Raw genomic sequence first — 26,900 nt, forward strand, 5'->3', positions numbered from 1 at the left:
TTATTTAGCAATTCTTAGTTTGTGAAAAATCTAGCGGTTTCTGAATGTCCTATGACCATGTAACGCATATACCCATTCAGCTGGTAGCCCCTACGGCTCAGTGGTAATTAAGCTTAGCCTTATGAGGAAAAAAGTTCTGAAAATCACTGTTTTCCATATTTTCTGGAATTTCTTTTTCACAATGTACCCATTAAGATATAGAGTGAGAGGTAATGTTCAATAAAGTCGAAGCAAAAGTAAAAATGATAGAACGAGGCTTTTGAAATTAAAAAGGTACCAAGTGTTCATCATAATTGGTAAAATGCAATAATAAGATATAACACTTTTTAATCCCTAGTCGATGCTGCCTAGCTTCTTGAAGCAAAGTGAGGTTTCATTAAGAACAATTATCATTCATCATCATTTAACTTGGAAAGTCTAATTCCTAAGGAAATGAAATTAAACAAGAACAAGTGAGATCTTTCCAGGGAAGGGAGATAAATAGCTTTCGCAGACATTATTTTCAAAAGGTGAAAATTCTGATTTTCATTTTTAAAAACAAAGCTACTCTGAAGAAAAATACAGCACTTCAAGTAGCCATCTACTTATTACGGCTGAATGAACTAAAATATAAGAAATTTTGTTGAAAACCCTCAAATTTCAGAATCACTCAAAAATTTGTTTATTAAGAGAATATTCCCACATATATTCTGACTTTCCACTTGAGACCCTTCATGGTCAAACATCTGCAAAAAGAACTTGACATTGTTGTTTATACTGTGATCTCGCATTTGCTCCTCTTTCTGAACACTTCAGATGGCTGATTCTATTAATTCACTCAAGGCAATCAAATTAATGAGTGGTTTCTACATTGCAGGAAGGGATAACTATTTTCCTACTCCATTTTTCTGCAAGATGTGACACTGTTGGTGCAACATGTGACACTTTCTCCTTGACACACAGAATAAAACTCTCTTATTCCTCTTCTAACCTTTCCCAACATTGCTTCTTAGACACTGGCTCACCCTGTTTTCTCTGATTATCTCTAAAGATATGCTATCTCAGAGTTCTGCCCATCATCTTTTTTGTTTTTATACTATATGTTCCTTTTTGGTGGTGCTGTCCATTCCCCTAAGTGATAGTGATCCAATATGGACCTTCTGCTCCAACAAGTTCCCAAATCTCCAGTTCACATTTCTACTTATAAAACATTTTCCCTTGATGTCCCACTGGCATTTTATTCACACTTAGCACATTCCTAAGCTACATGCCTTTCTCTCCAACCTACGTCTCATCTGGATTTCCCTTTCTCCAAAAGAGAGTTTCAGCCATCTCTTAGTTTTCTCTACTCCAATCAGTCCTAAATAATTTTTCAATATATCGCTTCTCTTTAGTCTTTTCAGACTTTAAAAACAAAAACAACTTTTCCTGAACTCTTGCCATGGCCACCCTAATCAATCATTCCTACCAAATCTACTCTCCAATCATTCACTCAAGTTCTCTGACTAAAACAAACTGCTAAAATCTACAAACTATCAAAAATAAAACTAGATTAATAAAATTATATTTAGTAAGAGTTTATTGAGGATAGAAGCAAATTCATGAACTTGGAGTCTTCAACCAACCATGGAAGGAAGCTCAAGGGGCAGGTTGTAATAAGACAATTTACATAGTGAAGATGCAGGGAATGTTTATTCTTTACGCACATTAGTTATTGCACTGGAGTTTCTCCAAATGGCAAAGGACTCATTAAAAGTTGTTATATCATTTTTGGAAAAGAATTTAGGTTTTGTTTAGGATTTTCAGACACATTAATGACCCAAGTTAAGTTTCACTTGCACTACAGGATAAGCTAAATTAGGTTTTGTTCATATGCTTAACTGGTTTTATCTGCTCAGGGAATTTTCAAGTCGGGTCTCTATTTTGTGTTGTAAGAAAACAAACAAATCTAATCATACTACTACCTTGCTATAAATCACTGCTACCTCCCTCTTGTCTGTAGTGTTGATTCAGACTCTCTCAGAATGGCCTACTAGACTTTCCATCTCTTTCAGCTTTTCACAACTCTTCTCTAATCCTCACCTCTCTGAAATTCAACAGCTCTGAACTTGAGGACTTCTCCTCCATACACTCCAGGTTCTCCTTTTGAACCTCTAATCTTACTCCTGTGAAATGTTAACCAGAAAGTCACTGACTCATTAAGAACCAGCTTATTTATCATCTCTCATGCATTTCAGAACTCTTCAACTCAAAGTTGATCCTCTTTTGATCCCAAGAAATAATTCATTCTTCTAAGGCAACATTTATCACATTGAGATGTGCACATGTGTCTACCTCACTTCTCTGTGTGCTACTAAATTTCCAACACAGAGGGAACAAAAATATGTGTATGTTATAATTTTAACATAAATTCTATATTCAATCCATTATATTTTGATGGACATTTAATATGTATCAACACATGTTCATGTATATTCTATTTTCAATGCATTATAATCAACTTAACATTTTAATACAACAGAATGATTATAAATATGCATTCCTTTCATTTTTGTTATTCCTGAGTGAGAGAGGTATCTATGGAGACATTTATTGTTAAAATACCCCAAACTTTTCATCTATTTTAAAGTGTGTATTTTAGGGTTTGTGTCTATTGATAGCCTGTTTGACTAACAAATTTTGCTGTTCTCTTATGAAACCAAGTGTTTGCACTATAGTTTTTAGTCTGTTTTTCTTTGTTGTATCTTAAAAAAAAAAAAGCAATCCTTCATTCATTTTGAGGTATCTCGTTAAGAGACAATAAAATAAATAATATGGTACTAAAATATATTCATCCGTGTATCAGAATAAAAGCGCAAATTAACTTCCATCAGGCACTTACACTATATTTTCTTGGGATTAAAAAGGTGAAAAGCCCTTGAAAAATTTGAAGGGGTGACAAATACAGAAATAAGCAAGTATAAAATAATGTGACTACCCCTTAACCACATAGTATGAGATACATAAAATCAAGAATTTATGCGGGTGATAGGAAGAAGAAGTAGTGGATGCTTTATTAGAATACCTAGGGAAATTTTTATACTACACATTCTGGTGCTCATTCTCACAACATTTGGGGGAAGGAAAGCCCCCAGTATACAAATAGTGGGAAAAAAAAAAGTCTCCCAAGGTAATTCTGACTCTGTCTATGTCCACTGGAACCACTGTAAGAAAAAACCCCTCTGACCTCCCGTAAGTTTGCTAGAGGGAAGGAGCTGAGAAAACCTTCAGAAAGAAAACAAACTTTGAGTTGAATTTTTATGGGTAAGAAGTCCATTAACATTTTAGAAGAAGGAAATAGTATCTAAGGGCACAGAGGAACCAGAAAATTAGTACGTGGGCCAAGTCTCACACTGTGAAGTGTGAAGACAAAGTCAAGAAGCAACTGGAAAGCTAGACAGAAACAACGTACAGTTTATGAAAAACTGGGATCCCATGCTTGCATGATGAGGCAATTCGAGGATGGAGAGTTTGACATTCACAACTCTCAGTGATACCAGTGGGGGGAGTGAGGTCACTGTTGTGCACTGGAGCAGAAACTGTGTGTCAGGGAAGATGGTGAGAGGCAAAGGTGAGCTCAACTTCACTGATGAATCACCAAGCACTTTTACTACAATGAGCTGGAGCTACTGACATCTCAGGGATCTTTTAAATACTCACATACAGAGATAACATCCAAATTATCTGGAGAAGGTAAAGCAATTGCTTTTTAATTGACCAAGTACAATTTCATAGTTATTCATTAACTACATGCTCTTTGTTGGAAATATTAATATTGGCAATAGCTAATATTTTATAATATTAATACATTACACACCACAATAAGTATTTTAGCTGGGTCAGTTATTCCATGGTAATCCTCACAATAACTTGAGCTAAGTAGTAGTAGTTACTCCTAATATAACTGAAGTATTCTACATTTTTTATTTATTTTTTATTTTTATTTTTTTGTCTTTTCAAGGGCTGTACTAGCGGCCTATGGAGGTTCCCAGGCTAGGGGTCTAATCAGAGCTGTAGCTGCTGGCCTTCGCCACAGCGACAGCAGTGTGGGATCTGAGCCATGTCTGCAACCTATACCCCAGCTCATGGCAATGCCAGATCCTTAACCCACTGAGCGAGGCCAGGGATCGAACCCACAACCTCATAGTTCCTAGTCGGATTCATTAACCACTGAGCCACGATGGGAACTCCGAGGTATTCTAAAGTTAAGTAACTTCCTTAGAATACACAGTAGGAGAACGAGAATTCACACCCAAGTCTGGCCAAATCTAGACTACAAGCTCCTTATCACTGAGTTACACTGACATGGTGGGATAAATTATTATGAACCTCACTCTTCTTCAGGGAACAGAAGACTGTCTAACATGAAAACACCAGGCTGAGGAATAATAGTTTGGACTAGATTCCCTTTATAAGCATTGTGGGGCTCTCAGGGTCAGCAGCACTCGTCGTGGATACTAAGAACACTGCTGTCTTCGTACTACTGAAATGGCAGCCTGTCACTTTTAGGTGAGTGTTCAGTTTATGAGAGCAAAAATGTCTTAGTTATAGAAGAGCTAGCGAATAAAATTACCAGCAAAAATGTCTTAGTTGTAGAAGAGCTAAAGAATAAAATTACCAGTAACTATAATCTCCAGATTTGAAGAATCAGAGGTTTGATTTTTTTTTTTAACTGCCTTGCTGTGTGATGGTGTTTTTAACCTCTCTGGGCCTCAAATTATTCATGAATAAGATAAATTAAACAATCCAAACCAATCATGGAAGCCTGTTGTAAAATATTAGCAATACAACTGCTAGCAAGGGCTTGTAAAGGAAAGGGCTGCTTTTGAAGCTTTGTCACACTGCTGTTCCCACAACTGCACAAAGGACAGACCAGTAAGTCCCCATTGTCCATGTAAACAGGGAGCCAAGTGCTCGAATTTTAAAGAATGGCATTGTCCTCTAACTTCCTCAAAATGTAATATTCTTGCCTGGTTTCTCTCAGGCACAACACAGAGTAAAATCAAATAAATATTTTAAATCACACACATTAAAATTAGCAAAGCTATATTCCAGTACTGAGCTATGTTTATTTTTTATAAAAGGTTACTTCAAATATTTGAATAAATAATAACTGATCATTTCATGTTGCATTTAAATGATTACCTAACTTACAAATTTTTTTATTCAGAATGCATATCTGAAAATATTAATATGAATATATGAATGTTTATTTGCATAATTTACTGAGTTGACATTAAATCATATTAAATGTTATTTAATTTCCTACATTCTTTTATAGTTATCTTTAAATTAACACTAACCAAGAGTTCCCGTCGTGGCGCAGTGGTTAACGAATCCGACTAGAAACCATGCGGCTGTGGGTTCGATCCCTGCCCTTGCTCAGTGGGTTCACGATCCGGCGTTGCCGTGAGCTGTGGTGTAGGTTGCAGACGTGGCTTGGATCCCGCGTTGCTGTGGCTCTGGCGTAGGCCGGTGGCTACAGCTCTGATTCGACCCCTAGCCTGGGAACGTCTACATGCCGCGGGAGCGGCCCAAGAAATGGCAAAAGGACAAAAAATAAATTAATTAATTAATTAACACTAGCCAGATTTCAAAATGCAGACTGCATTCCTAACATACTATGACATTTAATGAACTACTTATGATTTTATGAAAGCAAACATTTAAATTAAGATACTAATCACTGTAAGCTAAGAGGTGGCACTATGTATTTTTAAATTTTATTATCTATTGATTCAACATGCAAACTACAATATTGGAACAATGGTATTTAAAGTATTTAATTTTGGTAAAAGAAATAATATAGATATAGTTAAAGAAGCTTTATTCAATTTAAGGCCAGCACAAAAATACTCTTGAAGTAAAATCAATGGTTCTACTGACTGAGACAAAATACTAGCTTCTACTTCTAAAACAGCAATTACAGCTTTACAGTAAAGATAATTATATATTATTAATTTATATTTACCAAGCATAAATAGTGTTTTCCTAGATTTATTGGGCTGTTAAGATAATTTTCTGAGAATTAGAGACATTTTATTTCATCTGGCTATATTATATTTTAAATACACAAATGAATAGTGGTTAGTCCTCTACATAAGGATAGATTCCTTCAGTTGATGAAATATGGCTATTTTCTCTTTTCTGTGCATTTGGAAATGTAAGCAGCTTTGTTACATATAATGACAAATCATTGAACTAGCTTTCTCTTTGAGAAAGATTCTGTCCAAACACATAAACATTCAACCAACTAAAAATTTGTGTATTCTTAGAGAACTTGATAAAAACCCTTTTCTTTTTAAAACCTAAGTGTTTTAAAGTTACCAGCCCTGGACTGATGGCTGCACAGCCAGTGTCTCCAAGAATTTATCCAAGCTGTGACTTTATGGTGCTGTTAGATATGCTAGGAAAATAACTAGAAATTTTAGAGTAAGAAATTGTTACATGGTACAAAACAGTCCTGAATGACCTGCCACTGATATGAAAGAATTAATGTGCCTTTACATTCTATACTAATATCCTCTCACATGTAGACCAATGTCAGGTACTTGAAGAACATACCAGAATATAAAATAACATTAAAAATTATAAAAGAAGAACCAAAGGCCTAGAGGTCTAAAGTGGAAACTGAATTCCACCTTGGGACTGTGCTAATAAATAGAATGCTTTTGCAGATATAAAGACTGCAAAGCCATACCTTTATTGGAAAGTAATAGTGACTTTGAAAGTAAGCTCACAGGATCAAAAATATCGTTATGTGCTCCCATGACAGAGTCTTTCTAAATCAACTTCCTCTTAAGGACTGACCGAGGCTGTTCTAACCAGAGACACTGGTTGAGAGGGCTCCACTGTGCTTAGAAGTGGAATAGAAAAGACAGAATAAACAAGAAACCACAGAGCAAGTCCATGGTGCAAACACCTGACAAAAGCCAAAGCGAATTGCAAATTTGAGAGGGATGGAGATAATGAACAACTTTGGGGCCAGAGACAAGAAATTAAAGCCAAAGAGTAAAGATGAAGCAAAATCACACTGGATGAGACTGAGTGGAATGGAATAGAGGCCGCTGACCTAGGACAGAAATGTGGGCGTCCTGAGAATTTGTTTTTATGGGCCAGCCTCTGTGTGCGGCAGCACTGAAGTGACTTACAATTCCTGGGAGAGAAAAGCGTCATGTGTTCAGGCATTAAATTTTCACACTTAGTGAGGTATACTGGCACTGCTATAGAGAGTGACCTTAAATGTCTGAGTCAGAGGAGACACAGGTATTGAGTTGGGTGAGGTTTAAAGGACCCAGTCCCATAAACCCCTTGAACTCTATTGTCCCTAACTAGTTCTGGTCGGGAAAGTCCTTATAAACTCTGCAAATAAAAGACAAAATATGTATTCCTGAATAAAATAATTATGTTTCCAAAATCACTCATTAAAAGCAAAAGAAGTTATGGGATACTGGGTTATATCGCACCAAACTTATACAATATTTTTTTTTTTATATGGCTGCACCAGTGGCACATGGAAGTTCCTGAGCCAGAGACTGAATCTGGGCCACAGTCGTGACCTACGCCAGATCCTTTAACCCCCTGCACCCAGCTGGGGATCAAACCGTGCTTCTGCAGTGACCTGAGCTGCATTTGGGTTCTTAACTCACAGCACCACAGTGGGAACTCCCCATCTTACTTAATTTGATTAGAAAACTAACAGAACAATGACTATGCTAGCATACTAACACAGTTAAAAATATATCTCAGTGTCTAATAAATAACAAAATACTTCAGTAAATACAAGGTTTTAACTTAAAAGAAAATCTGAAGGCAACTTGATGGAAAGGGAGGTCCAGATTTTTTAAGGCTTCTGAGCTGTAAAGAGCAAGAGGCACGCTCTGGGAGGACCACAAGCAAGAGAGACAAAGTGCATGTCCAAATCAAGTCAGGAAAATGGCATTAAGGCAAGTACTGTCCTATAAATAACCACATAATTTCAGCTTTCTGTGTCCAGCTGTGTTACAATACTTCACTTACGTAGCTTTTGGTGCAAAATCTTAATCCTATGGAAAATTATGTATGAGCCAAACCAACCTAACTTCACACTATATTGATACATTCCTGACTTGTCAATTGTGTATCAGATAACACAATACATCTGAGTTTGCTAGGTGAGTAAGGAGAGGGGGAGAAAGTTCAATTTTAACCTGACGTTCAAAGCCATAAAACAGAAGAGAACAGGCACTAGTGGCCTCTCAGCTCTTTTGCCCACTGAGTTTCAGTCCACTTCTCCATTAACAAGACACCTGAAGATCCAAAATGTAAGACTCTGAAATTCTCTGTAGATCAGCTATTTGGGAAACCCTAGCATAGTGACTACTTAATGGGATTTAAAAATATAATGTATATTAAATCATCCTGTGCACTGATGAGAAAATTTTGATTCATCACTGAGATACACAGGTGCAAAATTACCATGTTCTCTCCAACTGGACTTGACTTTAACAGATAATAGTGGTTAGAGGGGAAAATGTTTTCCTTATGTAAGTTATAATAATTCTTTAAGGAAAGGACAATATATTTAAATTGCAATACATTTCATTAATCCTACAAAGGAAAAAAAAAAGTATCATCATTTGTTACGAATAAACCCTTTTTAAATCTAAGCTGATCAGACCAACCTGGTGTATTTCAGAAAATTTCATTGTGTTCTGAGCACAATAATAGCAACCAACAAGAGTGATTCCAGATGAGAATAACCAGGAAGGTGAAAGCCCTGTAAATATATCATAAGAAAAAGGGTCCAGGAGTTCCCGTCGTGGCGCAGTGGTTAACGAATCCGACTAGGAACCATGAGGTTGCGGGTTCGGTCCCTTCCCTTGCTCAGTGGGTTAACGATCCGGCGTTGCCGTGAGCTGTGGTGTAGGTTGCAGACGCGGCTCGGATCCCGAGTTGCTGTGGCTCTGGCGTAGGCCGGTGGCTACAGCTCCGATTCAACCCCTAGCCTGGGAACCTCCATATGCCGCAGGAGCGGCCCAAGAAATAGCAACAATAACAACAACAACAACAACAACAAAGACAAAAGACAAAAAAAAAAAAAAAAGAAAAAGGGTCCAAAAGTCTGGGCACATTTTTCTTGGAAAAAGGCAAAGTTTAGGGAGCCCGTTATTTTACTTTATTATTTTTAAAATCATTTTTGGCCATGCCCAGAGCATGTAGAAGTCCCTAGGCCAGAGACTGAACCTGTGTCACAGCAGTAACCCGAGCCTCAGCAGTGACAATGCCTGATCCTTAACCTTTGTAACTTTAACTTTAAAGGGCCATTGCATAATAGAGAGAAGTAGACTTCTCAGTTGGTACAAGAGAAGGCAGAACTAGAACAGTGAATGGGATATCAGTAGGAGCAAGGGCTTAAATCATGATAGGAAATGACCAATATCAAAGCATCTAGTCGCACACGATGGATTTTACCAACACTGAAAGTATCCAGGTTGAAAAATCCCTGCATCAGGGATATTGCAAAGTGCATTTCAATACTGAGTGAACTCTGGACCAGATGACCTTTAAGCCATATTCTTTGAAGTTCTAAATCTTTCCTCATAACCATTTGGAAAGAGTATACTGTGACAATGCTTCCCCATGCTCATTTAGTTATATGAATATTTCTGAAATTTTGGCTGCACATCAAAACCAGAAGCTTTTACAAAATGCAAATACATGTTCCACTCCAAGCCCCCTGAGTAGCATCTCTGAAGAAGCGGGGCCAGGAAATCTATATCTTCAATGGAAATGGGTGATTATGCAGTATTCACACAACAGTTCAAAGCATCGGGTTCTTAGGGTCCAAAAAATGGACTCCATCTTTTTATTAACCCAGTTAGGTTTTCAAAGTTGTGTTTTTAAGTAACTAAAGACTAGGCACTTTAAACTCAACAGCTATGGAGTTCCCATTGTGGCTCAGCAGTTTAAGAAAGCAACTAGCATCCAAGAAGATGTGGGTTCAATCCCTGACTTCACTCAGTGGGTTAAAGATCCGGCATTGCCATAAGCTGTGGCATAGGTTGCAGACAGGGCTCAGACTGTAGCTGCAGCTCTGATTCGACCCCTAACCCAGGAACGTCCATATGCCGCAGATGTGCCCTAAAAAGAAAAAATAAACAAACTTAAAAGCCAGTTTTATTATGGGAAGTTTTATGTGTGAAAGGACAGCTAAACAATCCTACTGCTACTACTAATTATTACCATCGCTTAAAGGACAGAAATTGTGCCCAGCACTTCATAGGCTCTAATCTTATTACCACAAGCCTATGGAGTCAACTGCTAAATATAGCTTTTGATACTATACTGGAGGATACAGTACCAAGACGCTTAGTTCTCTGAAATTATAGACTATCTGAAATTATAGACTATCGAAATCAGATTGGTAGAAATGGAACAGTCCACTCCTGCCTGGAGGATTGAGTCACGCTGATACTGAGAAGCAGCCTCAGTTTTCAACTCAGGTACAAGACTCCCATGAGGGTTTTTTGGACACAATGTTCGACATTTATCTTAACTTTATAGTTTCCAAGGAAACGGAATCCAGAATCCACGTCTCAACTCAAGCCTCATGTTAACTGCTTTCCATCAGAGCCTTGCTCTTTTTTTGCGTTATCAAAATTCTGCTCTATTTAAATGCTATCCAAACTCTATCCTTCCCCTAAGTCCTATTTTTAACTGCTTCTTCCTTTGCTTGGTGAGATGCTCCATGGGTCTTCTGGTGTGCAGTCTCTCTTGATGTGACCAGTTAATAAGCTTAACTCTGTTGGACAATAGATATGTCCTTAATTTTCTTTATCAGATGGGCTCTCTCAGTAGATATTGTAATTCTTAATCTAAAGATCCGTAAAATGAGGTTCAGAAAAGAACTGACTTAGGCACACATAGTTTTAGAAGTGGGATTCCAACCCAGGTCTATATGATTTCAAAACCCATGCTCTTAACACTATGCACACAGAGTCAGTGACTGGTACAGCAGAAAAGGAAACGAAGGCGAGTCAGACTGCTAAAATTAAGTGAAGAATTAGGACGAGAATCCAGGTATCCTCCCAACCCTCCATCACATGGGTAGTTTCTGTGTTTATTCAACTGATAATCAACTTTTCGGGCTTTCCTTTTTGCTTGCACCCTCTGTGGACCCAGTACGTTGCTGGAGTTTTGGAGATACCTGGAGCCTTCATGCAGGTAACTTCAGGAAGGTCCCAGAATTCCATATATTTCCTGATTATTCCGTCCCTGATGGATGAGCGTATATCCTAATCAAACTAATATATTTCACTTTCCATACATCTTGAAACAAAATGCATCAGCCTTCCTAGATATAGTTAATAGACTTTCCTAAAACAGGTGAATTATAGAAATGCCTTGTCCTTCTCTTCCTTTTCCACTCATCCCAATATTGAAATACATGGATGACTCCCTATGCTAAGTCTCTAGTCAACCCTGAGTTCATGTTACCCAAGTCCTGCCACTGTGAGGCTGTGGAAGGCAGCAACAGCCATCAAAACTCAGAAATACTAATTTGGGGCTCTTTTTAAACAAAACCCCTCAAATCCCACTAAAATATCCTTCAATGCCTAACAGTGGAATACATCTTGAGCCACAGATTTTTATTTTTTTTAATTACTATTCATTTATTTATTTGGCCATGTCAGCAGCATGCGTGAAGTCCCTGGGCCAGGGAATGAACCTGAGCTATGGCAGTGACAATGCTGAATTCTTGACAGGCCACCATGGAAAGCCAAGCCACTGAATTTTATAGCGATGCTAGTCAATACAAATAATGGAAGTTAATCAAAATTATGCAAAAAATAACATGATTTCATACAACGGGTAGAAGTGTAATGAGAGAACTCTTCGGCTAAAGTACAAAGAGATTATTAAAGAGTAGCTGGCAGATGTATACTCTTTAACAACTGAACAGAGAAATTATGGAATGGGCTTTCAAAAGACAATGATTTGAATATCAAAAGAATAAGAGAGGCCCTAAAAAAATTGGGGAACACTTTGAAGAGTTTCACGAAAACAAATATCTTTAAGATTGTCCTGTGAAACAAATTGAAGATTTTAAAAAATGATAATAATCGCAAACACACACATACACACAAATTAAGACTTCACCCGTTGTTATTGACGCCAAGTTATTATATCCTCACATTGTAAGATATTTTATTTCACGTTCATCTTTACGTTTTTCCAAGATAAATTTTAACCATAGCTTTTCTTTACTTCCAAGAAATTCTAGGGCCCATTTAAAGTGCATTAAATGTCTATATCTGCTTTCTGATAGATGGTGAGAATCCCTGAACTCTGTTTTTGGTGAGAAACGTGTGTTTGGGAATCCTCACTCCTCTCTTGCAGTGTTTTTCCTTTCCTTGGCTGCACCCCCATCATCACCCAGGATGTACGCCCACACACACATCAGCCCTTCACTTAGTTCCACTCTTTCTGAATTGGCTTCCATTGCTCCTTCTACCCAAAGTGTGGTCTGTAGACCAGTCACTTCTGATGACCTGGGAGCTTGCTAAAAATGTAGAATGCCAGACCCTGCCCTCAACTTCTGAAGTGAAATTTACGTTTTAACAAGATCCGCCCCCGTCACTAACTCATACGCATCGTAGTGGTTAGCTCTGTTCCAGATGCATCCCCAGCACTCTCTCCGAAATATTGTATTTGGTGAAATCCAGAATTTATCTTTGTCTTCTTTCACTCTTGCCTCCAAATCTAATAACTCACAAAAATCCATGTGCCTAGCCCACGTGTTATAATCCCTCTGTATTCTTCTTACCAGAGCACCAAGCAGCTCCCTAACTGCTCTCCCAGCTGTCATTCTATTCCCTACCCCTCTCCCCAATATTTGTTGCATCTTTCCTGAGTAATCTTCCTCAAAATAACAAACAAGTCTGATGTCAACCCCCTTCCTGCAACTCTTGAAATTCAGTTCTAGTTGTAGTAAGATCTAACCTCTTCAGAGAGCCACAAGCGCCTGCTGGTTCCTGCTACCTCTCCACCCTTACCTCCTCCTTCCACCCCCTCACCCCATCATGCACTTTTCAATGATCGCATTCCAAGCGACTTAGAGCTCCCTAAAGAATATGTGTTCTCTGACATCTCAGTGGTATATTTTCATATGCTTTTCCCCGGGTGGAATAGCCTAGCCTTCTTGACCTACTTAGGAAATGCTACCTAAAGTCACAAGCTCCGGATGCCTTTTCTATCCCTCCCAAGCAGAATTAATTGCTAACCAGTTTATGTCTCACTGCATTTTGTACAAATTACACACATTATAAATGTTGAGAGACTTTTTTAATTGAAATATTGTTAATTTACAATATTGTGATAACATCAGATGTACAGCAAAGTGATTCAGTTATATATGTATGTGCATATACAAACACATTTCATTCTTTTTCAGATTCTTTTCCCTTATAGGTTATTACAAAATATTGAGTATAGTTCCCTCTGGTATTCAGTAGGTCCTCGCTGGTCATCTATTTTATATGTAGTAGTGTGTATATATTAACCTCAAACTCCTACTTCATCCCTTATCCCTTTTCCATGTTAGTAACTATAAGTTTGTCTTCCATGTCTGTGGGTCTATTTTTGTTTTGTACATAAATTCATTTGTATGATTTTTTAGATTCTACTTATAAGTAACATTATATAATATTTTTCTTTGTCTGGCTTATTATTAGTAGCATAATAATCTCTAGGTCCATCCATATTGCTGCAAATGGCTTTATTTCATTCTTTTTGTGGCTGAGTGATATTCCCATGTGTATATATGTACCACATCTTCTTTATCCATTCATCTGCTGATGGACATTTAGATTGCTTCTACATCTTGGCTATTGTAAATAGTGTTGCAATGAATACTGAGGTGCATGTATCTTTTTGAACTATTGTTTTCTTTGGATATATGCTCAGGAGTGTGATTGCAGGATCATATGGTAGCTCTATTTGTAGTTGTATAAGGAACCTCTATTCTGTTCTCCATAGTGGCTGTGCCAATTTACATTTGCATTAACAGTTGTAAGAGGATTCTTTTTTCTCCACACCCTCTCTAGCGTTTATTGTTTGTAGACATTTTGATGATGGCTGTTCTAACCAGTGTGAGGTGACACCTCATTGTAGTTTAGATTTGACTTTCTCTTGTAACTAGCAATGTTGGGCATATTTTTCATATGCCTTTCGGCTATCTGTATGTCTTTGGAGAAATGTCTATTTAGATCATTTTCCTATTTTTTTATTGTTTTTAATATAGAGCTGCATGTGCTGTTTATATATTTTGAAGATTAATCCTTATCAGTCACAACATTTCTCCCATTCTGTGGGTTGTCTTTCCATTTTGTTTATGGTTTCCTTTGCTGTACAAAAGCTTTTAATTAGGTCTCATTTGTTTATTTTTTTTTCCATTACTTTAGCAGACAGATCCAAAAAACATTGCTTCAATATGTCAAAGAGTATTCTGCCTATGTTTTCCTCTAGGGGTTTTACAGCCTTACATTTAGGTCTTTAATCCATTTTTAGTTTATTTTTGTGTATGGTGTTAGAAAACATTCTAGTTTCACCCACTTACATGTAGTTTCCTAGTTTTCCCAACACCACTTGAAGAGACTGTGTTTTCCCCTTTTGTATTCTTGCATCCTTTATCATGGATTAATTGATATAGGTGTGTGGGTTTATTTCTGGGTTTTCTATACTGTTCCACTGATCTATGTGTCTGGTTTTTGTACCCATACCATACTGTTTTGATTATACAAGTTTTTTAGTATAATCTGAATTAAAGGAGACTGATTCCTCCAGCTCCATTCTTTCTCAAGATTGCTTTGGCTTTACTTGGGGTCTTTTGTGTTCCATACAATTTTTTTGTTTTACTTCTGTAAAAAATTCCACTGGTAATTTGATAGGGATTGCACTGTATCTGTAGATTGCCTGGTACTTCAATAGGGATTGCACTGTATCTGTAGATTGCCTTGGGAAACTAACTTTTACCTGTATTTTGATAGATACTACTAATAAATATAATATTGAAAGGAAAAATATATAAGAAAGGACACATTTTTATCATGGGCATGTTTCTGAATCACTCTTAGAAGAAAAGGCTATTAATGAATGATGTATCAGCATTACTGAACAATAGTTATGAGCAGTCTCCAGTTTTACGTTCAATAACTTCCTGAAAACCTTACAGACCACAGCAAGAGATAGAGCCTAAGCGTATATGCTTGAATGTTAAGAAAAGGGAACCTCTGTTTATTTTGTTTTGCTTTAAGGTAAAACATAAAACTTCCAAATTTGAAGTATAAAACATTAGAATCATTGGTGCTTAAATTGTAGCCATATAGTCTGGGCAACAATTAAAAATAGGGAACACATCAGAATCACCTGGGGAGCTCCTGCAACCATACTCAGATCTTATTTCAGTGCAGGACACTTAGGGGAACATGAAAGAGAAAAAGAAAGAAAGGAGAATAAAGGAAGGGAGGGATGGAGAGAGAAGAAGAAAAGGAGAATGGAAGAAAGGGTGGGGAAAAAATGAAAGAAGGAAGAGAGAGAAGGGAGAAGGGAATGAAAGGAGAGAGGAAGGAAGGGAGCAGAAGGGAGAGAGAATGCAGGGCAAAGACAATCCACTTCCAATACTGGCAAATATCTCAGAACTCCTCATGTTATACTGTACCTGAACACCTTTCAGGAGATACTTAACAAGAAACCTCTGTACTAGAATTAAATTTCTGGCCATATGCTTTATGACTCAGAATTCAAATATTAGAATTCAAACAACTTGTTGACATGTGCATGTAATTTTGAACACTATTTTCTTGATAATGTAAAAGGTCCTTTAAGAGCTTTGATATTTCTATTCACCTCTCTTCCTCCTCAAGGAAAATGCTGTTTTCGCAATAATGTTCTTTTTTCACAGTCTTTTTTTTTTTTACTCAGTAGTTCTATATTATTATGGTTTACGTAACTGTCATGATTGTATTTTATTAATTGGAAGAGAGGTAAAATTGGAAAGTACTTGGACAAATTGCACACTGGCGAAGGAGGAGGTGAAGCATATAATCCTTTACTATTTGATGCATAGAACCAAACAAACTCCTTATGACAAATTTTAGTTTAAGGCTCATAGGGAATTACACTGTCCACCTCCCTGAGATAAAAATAAAGTGAATCAAGAGTTGATATTTTAAAACTAGCTTAAGCACTATCTTTTTCCAGTGAGGTTTTTCCTGACCATTTCACCGCAAGGTACCAATCTCCCTTTCTTTTACTCTTCCACTGTATCTCTATACTTACAAGATTGGAACTATTCAGCTCACATATACATATCTGTTTATACTCTGTTACATCCCCAGATAAATTATCCCAAATATGAGGCTGTATCATATTAATCCTGCATTTTCAATATGGTACCATTCCTAGCCCAAAGAATGTACTTAATAAATATTTAATAGATCAATAGCTTTAAAAGTCAATGAGAGAATACTAACCTACTTCTGCTTATGTTTTTCTAACAACAGAAAATAATACATAATTAAGCTGGGAAATGTGGAGAGAACAAAAAAGATTAAGAATCAGAAGAAAATGACCTATTTAATTTCAGTAACAAGAGATAGTCTTTGTCAACACTGTGTCCCTTTACTCATCCATTGTCAAGGTCATACTTACGTATGTCATTGGAGTCCTTTTAGATGAGTATTCACAAAGGGAGCTATTTATTTCTAAGTCAACTTACAAGTTACTTATGTCTCCCTAAGATTGTTTTTATAAGGTCAAAACTCTTGATTGCATTGAAACCAAAAAGGACAAGAGAATGAGGTAATGAGTTTGTACAGCTTTATTTATGTGGTGGTTATTTTAATGATCTGGCCTTAACTGTTTTTCTGACCCCTTTTTATAAAACTGCCTAACTCTCACAACACTTTCAGTGACAAGACATGCCATGCCTGACTTGTTTCAAGTTCAGCTCTTTAGACATTTCTGTTTAACTATGTTTGTCTTTCGGAGCTTTCAAATCACAACCAACCCTGACTACACATTCTCATTAGGGAACAATGCTGACAAATAAGTGGCTACACACAAATGAACTCTGCAGAATTCCTTCTCTGTCTGTGAATTTGGTTTTGTTTTGTTTTGTTTTGTTTAACAAAAAGCAGGCTACAAATGTAACCTTCTTTCATACTCTGATGTTTGAGGTTATTTACTACTACCAGATTTTTGGTTTCTGCTAAACATGCATTTCAAATTTCAAGAGAGAGATAAGCTTTTTGAAACAACTTACAACAGCCTTTCAGAAAATTGCACATTTGAAGATCCAATTTTATTCTTTCACGCTACCCCTGAAACAGTCTTCTTTCTGATCGCCAGGCAATTTTCCAACCTCTCTGAGATTTCTTTTCCTAAACAATTTCTTCCAGAAAAGCTTTTGGCAATAATTTAACACTTCGGTCTGCCCTGGTGAGTTGGGTGAATTAGAAAAATCTGAAAATAGATTCTAGTGAAAAGGAAGCAGGGGCTGAACACTTACCTGAGAGTCAGTGCCTCCCTGAGGAAAGCCCTGCCCTGCTACATTCAAAGGCAAACTTAGTAAATGAAGACGTTACTTTTTAATTTTGTGCTCGGATTTAAGCATTCATTTAATGAGAACATGCAATGAGTAAACTGCAATGCTTACTCCAAATTCTAATTATTCTAAAAAAGATAAAATTTGAAATAGTTGCTCTAATGCCCTTATCGTGCATGTGTGTGCACATGCGTGAGTGCATAATATTTAAGAGCATACCCAGAAAGTGACAGTTGGGGTTCAAATGCTGACCTTGCCATTTATTAGCTGTGTAGTCTCAGCTGGTCTAACCTCTCAGTGTGCTTCAGGTCCTCATCTATAAACAAACTGGTTACACTAACAATACCAACCTCATGGGGTTTGTGTGAGAATTAAATGAATTCATACCAATAAAGTTCTAAGAACAGTGCCAGCCAGCCAGGCTTAAACAGGCAACTCCTTAAGCCTGGCCTGTGGGATGCGTATGTTTTAGACACTTTCAAGGAGACTGTTAACAGCCAATCCCTATGAAACAGCCATATTAGAATCAAGAATATGTTACACTTTTAAAACTCTCAAAGCTAAACCTTTACACTGGTAACCAATGATAATCACTTCCTTATAACTAACAACTTCTACCTCTGTTCTTCCCTCTATGAAGGTGGGGAAAAATCTATAAACATTTTTGCATTAGAATGGTGATGATTCATTAGCAGTGACCACTGACTGAGAACTCCTTTTCTGCCAGGTCCTGGGATAAGGGATTTAGAGTTTATTTCCATCCTTACAGGTTCCTAAGGAATCAGCTTCTCTTGATATCCCCAATTTATACATAGGGAAACTGAGACTCTGGGAGGTCACACAGCTAGCAGTCTAGTAGTGTCTGAGCAGAGAGCAAGGAGGGCCTGTGTGACTGCAAAGATAGAAGCTGAACTCTTACGTATGGCACCGTCTCATGGAAAGGACTATATGAGAAATTCAGTTCAATCTCTTCTTTTCCCAGTTGAAAAACTCGGAGCCAGGCAATGATTAACACAGTGCAAAATTTAAGTCTTTTGCCTTAGAGTTTGAGGGTCTCTCTGTCATACCACTTTGCATCCTCCTTTTCTCTAGCCTAATCCTAGATTTATTTTTTTCTCACTTCTTCAATTTTGAGTAGAAAGCCAGAGGAAAAAAACATGCTTGCCCTGAATATATTCCTCCCCCAGACATCCATTTTTTTCTCCTTTGAAGTAGCAACAACAGCTGCCAACAGAGGATCCCCCGGGCTTATAAAACATCATTTGGTTTCACAGATGAAGGCAAAGATGAGAAGACAGAATCCCTCTTTAGAGAACTTTGCTAATGTTTTTCACTCTAAATTCATTCCTTCTTTAGTGAATACTTTTAAGACAAACCTGAAACCTGAAGGCAAGAATGGCAAAGCACTGAATTCCTGGGAGCTACAAGTCATCCCTAATTGATGGCCAAGGGCCAAATGAAAGAGTAGAGTGAATGGACACTTAGATCTCCATCTAATCAAATTCATTTTATTCAAATTCATCCTTTCCATAGCCAAAAGTCTCCTCCATCCTCCCTAGTTATCAGAGACAAACTTCACTCGCCAAAGGCAAGAGGAAAAGAAGACAGCTTTCATATTTATTTAGGGTTCCAGTGATCCGAGGCTTATCAAGAGAAGTCAGAATAAGAGTTAAGAGACAGTAGTTCCTTGCTTAGACAAAAAGTGGTTACATTCTAAATCTCAAATTTGGAAAGAAAAATCATTCTTAGGTTTACACTATCCTTATCATGCACATATAAAAACACATATGCAAAGTGTAATAATATTACACAGGCTCATTTGGCCAAAAAAAAAGAGAGGGGGTTCTCTCTTAATTTTTGCACTGAGGTCTCCTTTTTATTGTGAGGAAAGTTCAGGAACAAAAGCGTAATATACTCATTTATGCCTTCATTTTATTTTAATTTTATTTATTTTTCAACCATACCTGCAGCATATGGACGTTCCCTGGCCCAGGATGGAATGCTTATGCCACAGCTGTAGCAATGACAGATCTTTAACCCACTATGCCAGGCCAGGGATTGATCCCACACTTCAGCAGCAACTCGAGCCACTGCAGAGAAAGTGCCAGATCCTTAACCTGCCGCGCCACAGCAAGAGCTCCCTGTGTATTCATCTTATATTTACTGAGAACCTGCTAGGAACTAGGCACTTTCCTAGGCATTGACAATAGCCCAGGGAACAAAGAGGTGACACTTCTGCCACCTTCATGGAGCTTTATTTCTAGTGGAAAAAACAAATAAAAAAGATGAATAATTAGAATATATAGGATCCTAACCTGTGATAAGTTCTAAGGACAAAAAAAAGTAAAGCAGCAAAAGATGGCATTAAGTAATCAGATGAAAAGTGTAGAAATTTGAGACAGCGTGGTCAGCAAAGACTTTATGAAAAAGTGATCTTTGAATTAAAACAGAAAGGAAGTGAGAAGACATTTGAAAGCCTGGAATTCCACCAGGGAAGAGTAAATGCAAAGGCCCTGCAGTAGAAAATTATCTTGCATCTCTCGGGAACCAGACTGACTCCAGCCAAGAGAAGGGCTATTAGAAATGAGATCAGAAAAATAATAGGGATTCAGATCATGTAGAACTTTACAGTTCATGCTAAAGATTTTCACTGGTACCAGGAGTGAAATGGGAATCCTCTAAAGAGTTCTAAGCAGAGATATAACACAATATGACTTAGAATTAAGAGATATCACAGTATGACTTAGAATTTAAGAGAGTCACTCTGGTTGGGGATTCGAAAGGTCTGAAGTGGTACAAGGTCCGTAACTGGTGGCTTTTATAATAAACTAGATGAGGGGATGATAACTTGGAGCAGCAGGGTGGCAGTGACGGGCTGTAAAATGGTTCAATGCTGAGCAGATTGTAAAAGGAGAGATGAAAACGTCTGCTGATGAAGCTGATAGGAAATGCAAGAAAAAAAAAAAGAAAAAAGTTAAGGTTGAAATCTAACTTTTCAACCATAGAACTAATATGAAGAGGACTATAGGAATGGTTGCATGTACATAATTTTGGGAGTTATTTCTTTTGTTTTGTTTGCTGGAGATGGGGAAGGCATATCAGAAGCTCATCTTTCACCATGTTCAATTTCAGATGTCTATTAACCATCTGAGTAGAGATGTCAAGTAGATAATTGGATATACAGGTCTGAATTGATAGAGAGGTCTGCGACGAAGAAATGAATTTGGAAGTCATTAGCATATAGATGAGGAAGGATCAACAAAAGAGGCGGAGAAAGGTGGCTCAGGACATAGAAGGAAAACTAGGTGACTGTGGTTGCCCCGAAGCCAAGTGAAGAAATTACTTCAAGGAGGAGACAGCACACATCTGATGAGTGCTGTTCATAGATCAAGAAATTTGAGGACTGAGAATTGACTGTTAGATTTAGCAATGCAGGATCATTAGTAGCCTTGATAAAAGCATCCGTGCAATAGAAAAGTATGAACAAAAATTTGACTGGGGAAAGAGGAATTGAAGATGACGAGTACAGACGACCCTTGAGAAGGTATGAGGCAAAGGATAGTGAGAAAGGTGGAAAATAAATGGAAAGTAGGACCAAGAAAGTATTGTTTATTGTTTATATCAAAAATAGGAGCTATTGGGGGTATCCATATCCTGCTGTGAATGATTAATTAAAGTGGATTTGCTGATGTCAGAAAGAGAGGAAAAGATGAAAAGAGTTGTCCCGCCGTGGCTCAGCAGAAACAAATCTAACATCCATGAGGATGCGGGTTCGATCCCTGGTCTCGCTCAGTGGGTTAAGGATATGGCGTGGCTATGAACTGTGGTGTAGGTCACAGACACAGCTTTGATCCCAAGTTGCTGTGACTGTGGTGTAGGCTGACAGTTGTAGCTCTGATTCAATCCCTAGCCTGGGAACTTCCATGTGCCACAGATGCAGCCCTAAAAAGAAAAAAAAAAAAAAAAAAGAAGAAGAGTTGTGAGTAGATGACATCACTGTGCTCCAGGGAAGTCAGTCTACGCACAGTGTGGTCCAAGAGTGTCAGAATGAGCATCAGTTAGGAGAATGTCAGGAATGCAAATTATTGGCCCTATGATAGAGCTAATAAGCCCGACTCCCAGGGTGGGACCAAGGAATATGGGTCTTACCAAGCTTTTCTGGTAATTCCTACACATGAGAGTCTGAAAAGCCCTGATCTAGGGCACAGAGGAGGAACTGACCTTACCTAGTAATGCAAAAATGTATCTGTGGAACAGGAAAAAAGGTAGTCATGTGGAAACTAATGAATAAGTAGGTATAATACCAGTAGTGGGACTAATGGAAGTTCTCTTATAATTGCTTTGACTTCTCAGTGAAGGAGGAATCAAGAACTTCAGTCCTGTTTCTCTGAGTTGGACTATGAGTTCCGGAGACCCAGAATGACTGTGTGTCACTCAGCAGAGGTGTATTATCCTTTTCGTCCACTGTGATGGAATAGAAGGTCGGCATAAGCTTTAAGCCTCTTCCTCTACTTTATGCCACTCTTCCTACTTTTCCTATTTACCAACAAGAGGCTACTTTGTTTTTTCTAGAAGTCACTTTGGTTTATCTGCTGTTTTAGTCAAACTGGGATCCCTAGAAAGCAACACACACACCTACCACACAAATAGCCTTCAAACTAGGAAGTGTATTGAGCACTAAAGTAATGTTAAATTTTTGTGCTTAATGAAAAATAAAGTATGTGTAACTGGGTCACCATGCTGTACAGCAGAAAATTGACAGAACACTATAAACCAGCTATAATGAAAATCATTATATATAAAAAAAGTTCCAATGCCAGGATATGCCAATATTACATAAGATTATCTATGTTCTTTTGTGGTTGCTATTTGCTTATTAATTATTTGTATACAGGTTTATTATGAAATACTCTGGATAATAAAAAGTCAGGCTATCATAAGAATCTAGGGAATAAACATATTAATCAATGTCTTTCAGCATTCCATAAGCAATAATGCACTCTTGAAGGTTTTACGGTTATTCATCCACAATGAGATTTTATTTATTTATTTATTTATTTATTTTTTGTTTAGGGCCGCACCCAGAGCATATGGAGGTTCCCAGGCTAGGGGTTCACTGGAGCTACAGCTGCCAGCCTACACCACAGCCACAGCAATGCCAGATCCGAGCCACATCTGTAACCTACACCACAGCTCACAGCAACGCCAGATCCTTAACCCACTGAGCGAGGCCAGGGATCAAACCCAGAACCTCATGGTTCTTAATCGGATTCATTTCTGTTGAGCCAGGACAGGAACTCCCACAGTGAGATTTTAAAAAGAAAACAAGTGTGTAGTCGGTTCATGTTTTCCGTGAGATTACTAGATTTAGTAATATTAGTAATATTTTCACCACTTACTAGTAATAGAAGCTGTTTTGTTTTCCATTTTTAAATAAAAATGTATAAGAAATTATGTATAAGTTATTAAATCCAGAGTTTGTCTTAAAGTCTAAATAAAGTCACTGGTAGTTTTAAGATTGTGCATTCCTAAATTAACCATTCTTGTCATCTATGTAGGATACATTTTTATTAGGTCACTAAGTTTGTGTGGTCTAGCGAAATTAACTCTTTTTTTGAACTCCATATGTGGGTACATCACCATCCAGGAACTCTCTCCCACAGGCACTCACATCCAGGATGTAACAATGGAATCTACCTCCTCCCTAAAGTCAGACTTCCACTTGCATTATTTGTCTTGATGAATAGCATTCACCAACCAGATTCCCAAACCTGGAAATTCCCCCAAGTAATTTCCTCTCCCACACTTGTCACATCAATTCAATCACAAAGTGCTATCAATTTTACCCCAATTCTTTATGGAATCCATCCTTTTGAATTCCATTGACAGTGTCTTATTTTAGGACCTCATCATCTCTTGCCTAAACTATGAGAATATGCTTCTAAGTGACCTTCCTGTCTCTGATATGCTTTGCTTAGAATGCCCATCTATCTTGCAACATAAAAATGCCAATGTAATAATTTGACACATAAAACTAGTGACTTCACAGCCTTGCTTCAAATTCTTGAATCACATACAAGATAATGCCCAAACATGTTTGGTTAGCTCTGAAGTCCTAGAAGTTGGTAACTACTAGTATTTCCAGCCTCATCTCTTGCTACTTACTCCATGAACATTCATACCATGCTAGTGGAACTTCTGTAACTATAGGCTTTCTTGCCCCAAACACAGATTAAAACACCTCCATAGCATAATTACCTCCTCCATCTACAAACTGGAACACAATTCTGATTATGGTCAATTATGATCAAGTCACTAGATTAGGAGAACAATGCAACCTATATTTAATCACAGCTATTTTTATTTTCCACAAATAATCATCATCATAACTTGAGCCTTTCTATGCCACTGTGTGTCATTTAAACCTGCTTTTTGAAAACAGCATATTATAGCTTTTACACTGTTCATAAAGTCATCAAATCATAAACTTTCACTATTGTTTTCTTTCTGTTCTTCAGTGCAGGTATTTGCATCTCTGGGAAATTACAAGAAGTCTTCCATTTATGTTACAATTTTCTCAATTTCTTCATTTCTTTTTAATTTGCAAATAGCACTTGTTTCCCCTGACATTCATCTTATAGTCTTCTAAAGATGCTATTATTTTGTTGACTGATGATTCATTAATAAGCATAATTACCATCTGCCATGTTGCATCTTAAATTATCCAGTAACTGCATGTATATTAGTTTTCGATTTTGGAAATTAAGCTCTTAAAGACAGTCTTCTCCTCTATTAAAGTCAGGTAGAGTTCCAGGTAATTTTTCAAACAACTAGATGTGTAAATCCACATTTTGTTATTGCCACATTATGCAAAACTTCACAGTCCTTTCTATGAATGCTGTTATTTAATACCATTTAACATATAAACCATCGTGCTTTTATCCTAATTTTCCTGATATGATTTTTCAAAAAGACACAAATAAATAATACTTGGTTTTCCAGGCACTGTGGTTAAAAAATAAGGGTCAGCTCAAATCATGTGGCTGTGTTCTAAAGGAAAGCAAAAAAAAAAAAAAAAGGCCGGGATTTCAAGGTAACATTCAACGCAGATTTGAAGAGGCTCAGTATTCACTCTAGTTTAAAGTTGTTTCTGAGAATAAAGGGCACACACACCTGTATAAATATATCCCTTTCAACTTTACTAAAGATATTCTCTTTATTCTCCTGCCAAGACTATTTAAGAAAAATATATATCTTTGGCTGAAAATTCCAGATACAAATAATTCCAGAATTCTAAGGACTCAAAACAATATATATATTTTCATTTTGATAAGATTCTTTTTCATTTAATTTTCATTCATCCATATTCCCTGCATGTTTTCTCTCGTATTTTTATTTTAAACTAGATACATCATACAAGACAATGGCCTCTGATTTATTCCATTTGGGACCTGAGATTTGGATATGGGCAATTTTGTAGTATTTGTAAAAAGAATATAATAAAATTCAGAGTTCCCGTCGTGGCGCAGTGGTTAACGAATCCGACTAGGAGCCATGAGGTTGCAGGTTCGGTCCCTGCCCTTGCTCAGAGGGTTAACGATCCGGCGTTGCCGTGAGCTGTGGTGTAGGTTGCAGACACGGCTCGGATCCTGCGTTGCTGTGGCTCTGGCGTAGGCCGGTGGCTCCAGCTCTGATTCGACCCCTAGCCTGGGAACCTCCATATGCCGCGGGAGCGGCCCAAGAAATAGCAAAAAGACAAAAAAAAAAAATTACCCAAAGCCTCAAATTCAATATACATATTTGCTAACAGAATTCTAATAAACCTATCACTGATTTTTAAAGCCGTAAGGGGACTTGGAGAGCATGAGGTCAAATTCCCATATACCACAGGAAGAACAACGAAAAAAGTGAAACCAAGGAATTTAGTCCACTGGCCAGTCACTCAACCAAAAGAGAACAAGGAATGAGACCCTCAGACTCCCTGAACCCAAGTCCTGTGGGTTGTTTTTTTTTTTTAATAAGTCATATATGTTCTCTCAGGACATAGACTTCCAGTATTTGTCTGTCATTCTTCACAAGGTGAAAATAAGAGTTAACTGAGTTGGCTGTGTGCCTGAGCAACTGCTAAGCATTCACTTGTAAAAGCAGAACCGGGAACCTATGAAATTTCTTTAGCTGACGCTTTTCTCCAAGGCTGCCTTTTTTTGTCTACTCACATATAAGGTGCCTAGGGTAACAAGCAGTAACTATTCATCACTAGCAATTTTTTAAGAGGCCACAGTGCTAATTTTGGGTTACTATATATAAAAAAAAAAAAAATCCTTACTCAGTATCTAATCACTTGGAAATTCTTTGCAGATTTTGTTTTCATGTTCTGCCTAAAAGAACGCTTTCTCTGCTCAGAGAAATCTGTAGATATTAAGTTTGTGTCTGAAATATGCGCTTTGACAGACCTCAATTTAAGGGTGTATTTTTTCTGAAGGATAAAGAGCAGCTGATTATACTGACAAAAATCCCAGAGGCAGTGAACTCTGTTGATGGGAAGTGACTCTAGTGGAGCAGGAAAAGCTCAGGTTTCCTCCTCCCTCCAACCTCTGCTCTAATAATTAGCAACCAAGCCCTAACAAGAATCTGTTGTTTGACGATCCAGCAAAGGATCAGGTGAAGGAGGAGAAGGAAGAGCAGGGCACTTCCCGTGAGGGGGCGGGGGGAAGAGGTTCTGTGAGCTTTCCTGTGTGATTAGAGCTGGGGAGTTGATCTCTTTTCATGCTGTAGATGTGGCGTGCTGCAGTCACGCCTCCCGCTGCCAGCCCAGCACCCGGATCTTAATCAGTCACTATGAAAACTCATTAGCTCCACAGCGATGAGTCTTCCACTGCTGAAGCTTGGCGCTGTGCTTAGTACCATGGCAATGATCTCAAACTGGATGTCCCAAACTCTCCCATCCTTGGTAGGACTGAACACCACGAGGCTATCAACGCCAGACACCTTAGTAAGTCACTCTGGTGGGGTTGGCTGTCTTGGGAAGTAAGTGCATTAAACCAATGGGCTTTCTTTTGTAGACTGCAAAGGCTGAGATTTTGTTTCTCTATTTACAGGTCGACTTCAATAAATACAATATTTCTGTGGTAACTTTAAGCGTGGATATTCCTTTATGAACACTTTAAAGTTACATCAAAGAATAAATGAGCTGTCTGAGAAATTAGTTGTGAAAGGAAATATTAGGCTCATTAATACTTAGGAATGGAAAAGCTTTAATTTATATTATTCTGAGGTTTTAAAGGATTCTCATTTA

At 37.7% G+C, this 26,900-nt stretch overlaps 1 protein-coding gene across 2 annotated transcripts in view; it reads left to right on the top strand.

Annotated features, from left to right (window-relative positions):
- OLFM3 (olfactomedin 3) overlaps positions 1 to 26,900 on the top strand; it is a 193,591-nt gene that overhangs the window by 126,146 nt on the left and 40,545 nt on the right. Inside the window, exon 1 of one of the 2 annotated variants that reach the window (XM_047783086.1) lies at positions 26,388 to 26,597. The exons of the other annotated variant lie outside the window; for it this stretch is intronic. Within the exon in view, the coding sequence (XP_047639042.1) occupies positions 26,469 to 26,597 (129 nt within the window). The 5' untranslated portion in view covers positions 26,388 to 26,468. Of the gene's footprint in view, positions 1 to 26,387; positions 26,598 to 26,900 lie in introns of those variants that run through there. 2 annotated transcript variants of the gene reach the window in all.

This window comes from Phacochoerus africanus, chromosome 6 (genome assembly GCF_016906955.1).
Source record: "Phacochoerus africanus isolate WHEZ1 chromosome 6, ROS_Pafr_v1, whole genome shotgun sequence".
Taxonomy (NCBI): Eukaryota; Metazoa; Chordata; class Mammalia; order Artiodactyla; family Suidae; genus Phacochoerus; species Phacochoerus africanus.